The sequence below is a fragment of the Alligator sinensis genome, unplaced genomic scaffold (assembly GCF_000455745.1).
Source record: "Alligator sinensis unplaced genomic scaffold, ASM45574v1 scaffold707_1, whole genome shotgun sequence".
In the NCBI taxonomy this organism is placed as follows: Eukaryota; Metazoa; Chordata; order Crocodylia; family Alligatoridae; genus Alligator; species Alligator sinensis.
Window position 1 is genome coordinate 491,947 of NW_005842065.1, and position 4,320 is coordinate 496,266.

Here is a 4,320-nt window from a genome sequence, read left to right on the forward strand (position 1 = left end):
GGATGTTGCCATCGGCCAGTCTGTTAAGAATGGTCTCTTTGATAATCTTTTCTAAGACCTTCCCCAGGATAGAGGTCAGGCTGATGGGCCTGTAGTTTGCCAGATCCACTTTCCTCCCTTTCCTGAAGATAGGCACCACATTGGCCTTCTTCCAATCTTCAGGCACTTCACCAAAGTGCCAGGAGGTCTCGAAGATCCGTGCCAGGGGCTGAGCTATGATGCTTGCCAGCTCCTTGAGTACCCTGGGGTGCAGATTGTCAGGGCCGGCTGACTTTAAGGTGTCCAGCCTCTCAAGGTGTTCCTTCCTGAGGTCAGCATTGATGGAGGGCAGGGAATCTCCCTCACTTGGGCCTCCCTGTCCCGCGATGGGCAGAGGTGTTTGTGAGACTGGTGAAAGACCGAACCAAAGTACCCATTTAATAGGTTGGCTTTTTCCTGGGCATTGGTTGTCCATTGTCCCATCTGGTTTAGCAGGGGTCCAGTGTTGCCCTTGCTTTTCCTCTGGCTCCCCACATATCTAAAAAAGGACTTTTTATTGTCCTTGATCCTAGTAGCCAGTTGGAGTTCTGTCGCAGCCTTGGCTTTCCTGGTTCACTCCCGGCAGGTCTGGAGCAGTGCGGAATATTTCTCCTTGGAGGTGGATCCCGTCCTCCATCCTTTGTAGGTCTTTCTTTTTAGATGAAGAAGGCCCACTAGTTCCTTGCTGAGCCAATGGGGCTGCTGTGCCCTTTTGCTGCCTTTCCTCCAAGATGGAATAGCCTTAGCTTGTGCATCTCGGATTGCTCCCTTAAGGAGAAACCACTCTTCCTGAACTCCCCTCCGCTTGGGGTCATGGTCCCTTAGGGCCTCACCGACAAGCCTCCTAAGCTTATCGAAGTCAGCTTTCCTGAAGTCGAGGACTTCTGTATTGCTGACTGACTTGCCAGCTTTACAACAGATGGTGAAGGTGATCAGCTCATGGTCGCTGGCACCCAGCTTCCCATCGATCATTAGGTCTCTGATTAGGTCATCTCCGGTTGCCAGTACCAGGTCGAGCAGCACTTTACCTCTTGTCAGCCCGTGGACTTCTTGTATCAGATAGAGGTCATCTACGCACAAGAGGAAGCTTTGCGACCGCTTGGATTTGGCCGAGTGCTCTTCCCACGAGATGTCTGGATAGTTGAAGTCTCCCATGACAACCACGGATCAGGAGCATGTGGCTTCAGCCAATTCCATGGTGAACTCCTGGTCAAGCTCTTGATTTTGGGTGGGAGGTCTGTAGTAGACTCCCACCATAGTATCCCCTGTGCCATGTTCCCCACAGATTTTAACCAGAGGGTCTCAAGTCGTCCACCCTGGTCGCCAATGTCAGCTTGCAGGGACGCGTAGCTTTCCTTGACATAGAGAGCTACACCCCAGCCCCTTTTGTCCCCTCGATCCCTCCTGTACAGCGTATAGCCATCTATACCCGTGGTCCAGTCATGGGTGGAGTCCCACCAGGTCTCCATTATCCCTATGACATTGTAATTATTTGTGTTAAGCGGGAGGACAAATTCCTCCTGTTTATTCCCCAAGCTCCTGACATTTGTGTACAGGCAGGCAAGTGTCGCCTTGGGGGCCCTTGCCTTGCCTACAGATTGTTCCAGGGGTGGGCTCCCTTAAGCACCTTGGCCTGCTGGCTTTGCAGAGATTGCTCAGCAGGCCAGCAGTGGTGGTAGTCCCCCTGTCCACCGGCGGGCTTAGTTTAAAGCTCAGTGGAGCAGGTCAGTCAGTCTGGCTGAGAAGAGCCTCCTCCCTAGCAGAGAGAGGTGGAGGCTATCCCTTCCCAGCAGCTCGCTGCCTCTCTCACCAAAGAGCGGATTGTGGTCATGGAAGCCAAAGCCTTCCCAATGACACCAGCGCCGCAGTCTTTTAGCTTGAGGCTGTTGCTCCTAGTTCTGCCCCCTATGGCTACAGAGAAAAGCCCATCTCCATCCTTCCCTGTCATCACCCTTCAGGGATTTGAAAACTGTGATCAAATGCCCCCTCAATCTTCTCTTCCCCAGACTCAATAACCCTAGTTCTTTCAGCCTTTCCTGATCAGTACTGTCTCCCAGGTCTCTAATCATTGTTGTCACTCTGCACTGGACTCTTTCCAATCTGTCCACCTCCTTCTCAAAGCGCAAGGCCCAGAACTGGACACAAGACTCCAGGGAAGGCATCACCAAAGTTAGAAAGAAACTTGAGGTTCCCTTGCAATTTTCAAACCTAGCATCCCCATGTTGCTCTGCTTTTCCTGCAGATAACCGCTGTACCAAGTTCTACCACCTGCCTTCTCAGACTGGCCAGCTCAGTAAGATCTGTCATGAGGATGTTTGCCGCTGTGCAGAAGGTAAGAATCTGGCTTGTCTCTAGTTCATTTCTAGGCGTTATGGGCAGGTAAATGAACCAACTGGTTTATGTGGCTCAACTACACTCAAACCTGAGCCTGGTTGGTAATGGGAATACCATATTTATTCATATACCACACACGCCTTCACCGGTCACCAAAAAAAATAGCCCTCCAAAACTGGGGTACATGTCTCAAGCAGCCAAGCTGATTTTTTTTTTTTGCTGGCACAGAAGCATGGAGACACTGTGCTCTAAGATGGCTGCCAGCTTCTCTCTCAGGCAGCAAGAAGCATTTCCTTCTCTCAGTGAAACTTTTCCCAGCTGCTTTCAAATTGGCAATAGTTTTGAGCTGAGCAGGATAATCAAGTCCTTCCTATACCCCTGGTTATAAGGGTCTCAGTGGGTGAGTGGTATTGAGTGGTCTTTCCTGGTGATTTTTGGTGTCTTCCTCTTTTTCCCCCACCACAGAAGAGTGCTTCGTGCAGCACAGGAGGGACAGTGACATCACGCTAGATGGGCGAATTGAAGAAGCCTGCGAACCTGGGGTGGATTATGGTAAAAGATCTGGGTTTTAGTCTGAGCGTTGCTTGGGAGTGTAGATGGGGATCAAACATAACTGGGAGACAGCTTCTAGTTATCCTCAGTGAAATGTGCCATCAGGCTTAGGTGATTCATCTGAACCTGTGCCCAGGTGGGGTGTGTATAATGGAAATAGTATAAATACTCACATATCACATGCAGCTTCCCCAAAAAATCAACCCTCCAAAACTGGGGTGTTTGTCTTAAACTGTCTGAGCTGGGTGGGCAGCTGTGTCCTGCTGTGTCCTACAAGCCCTGGAGGCCGCAGCATCTTCTTGACCACATCCCAATGTCTAGGTCTGTTGTGGATCACGTAAATTACAGGTGTCTTCAGGATTTGCTGTAAAAGTCTCCAGAGGTGATTGAGTTCCTTTTATGGCAGAAATTTGGGTAGATCCGCTGATCTCATCTTCTTCCGAGTGGCCCCTGGAGAGTAAATTTCTCATGATCTTGGATCCAACCCAGAGCCAGCAGTAGAAGGCAGAGGTGTCCAACCTGCTGTACATGGCGTGGGCAGCCTCTGTAGGTGGGGAAGGGACAGAGAGTATAAGCAGGGAGCAGAAAGCAGAGTAGCAGGTCAGGAAGAGACTCTGCCCAGAACTATTCAAATTCAGGCTCCATCTTTGACTCATGAAGTCTACAAGCTGGACATGTCATCTTGACCCTAACAGTGGGCTTGGAAAGTATTTGGGCCTCTCTGTAGGGCACCCAGCCATTCAGACATGATTTAAAGGCAGTCCCTGAGGTTCTAACAAGCTGCTACGTGTCTCTCTTCTCTGGGTCCCCTCAGTTCTTAGCACTACCTCTAACACAGCTAAGAAACGCCAATATTCAAGCTGCTGGGGGGAAATCCCAGCAAAAGAAAGCAGTCAAGGCTCTGTCAGTTGCTCAAGTCTCTCTGCTTCTCAGTTTGCCTCAGTGCAGGAAGTACAGCAGGTTGGAGTGGGATGTCCATTGTTGTGTCAGGGTGGACAGTAGTTTTACAAAGAGTTTAGATGATGGATTAGTCTGGGATGGCTTGGACAGGGCTGATCCTGCCTGAGGCAGGGGGTTGGACTCAGTGTGAGTTATAAAGGTCCCTTCCAGCCCCACGTCCCTAGGATTCTATGATAAGCTTGTAACCAGGGCTGCTCAACCCCCAGCCTGCAAGACAAATCTGGCCCACAGAGCCTTGGTCTCCAACCCATGGGGATTCCCATGGCTTGGGAAATGTGGCAGCTGGAAATGGTGGAAGCTCCAGGCAGAAGGATCCAGCCCTGCCCAGGCCATTGCCACAAAGTGGGATCAGGGCCAGGTCCATCCCGTATGCATCCAGATCAGGGCTACTCCATCCTCTCCCCCACATCCGGATCGGGGCCACTGCCTCCCCCCCCCCCCCCTCTCGATCAGATT

General features: G+C 51.1%; 1 protein-coding gene across 1 annotated transcript in view; it reads left to right on the forward strand.

Annotated features, from left to right (window-relative positions):
* The window catches only part of LOC102382810 (venom factor-like), a 67,069-nt gene that overhangs the window by 60,040 nt on the left and 2,709 nt on the right, over positions 1-4,320 (forward strand). Inside the window, exons 36-37 of the mRNA XM_025203981.1 lie at positions 2,261-2,350; positions 2,818-2,904. Of these exons, the coding sequence (XP_025059766.1) occupies positions 2,261-2,350; positions 2,818-2,904 (177 nt within the window). The remainder of the gene's footprint in view (positions 1-2,260; positions 2,351-2,817; positions 2,905-4,320) is intronic.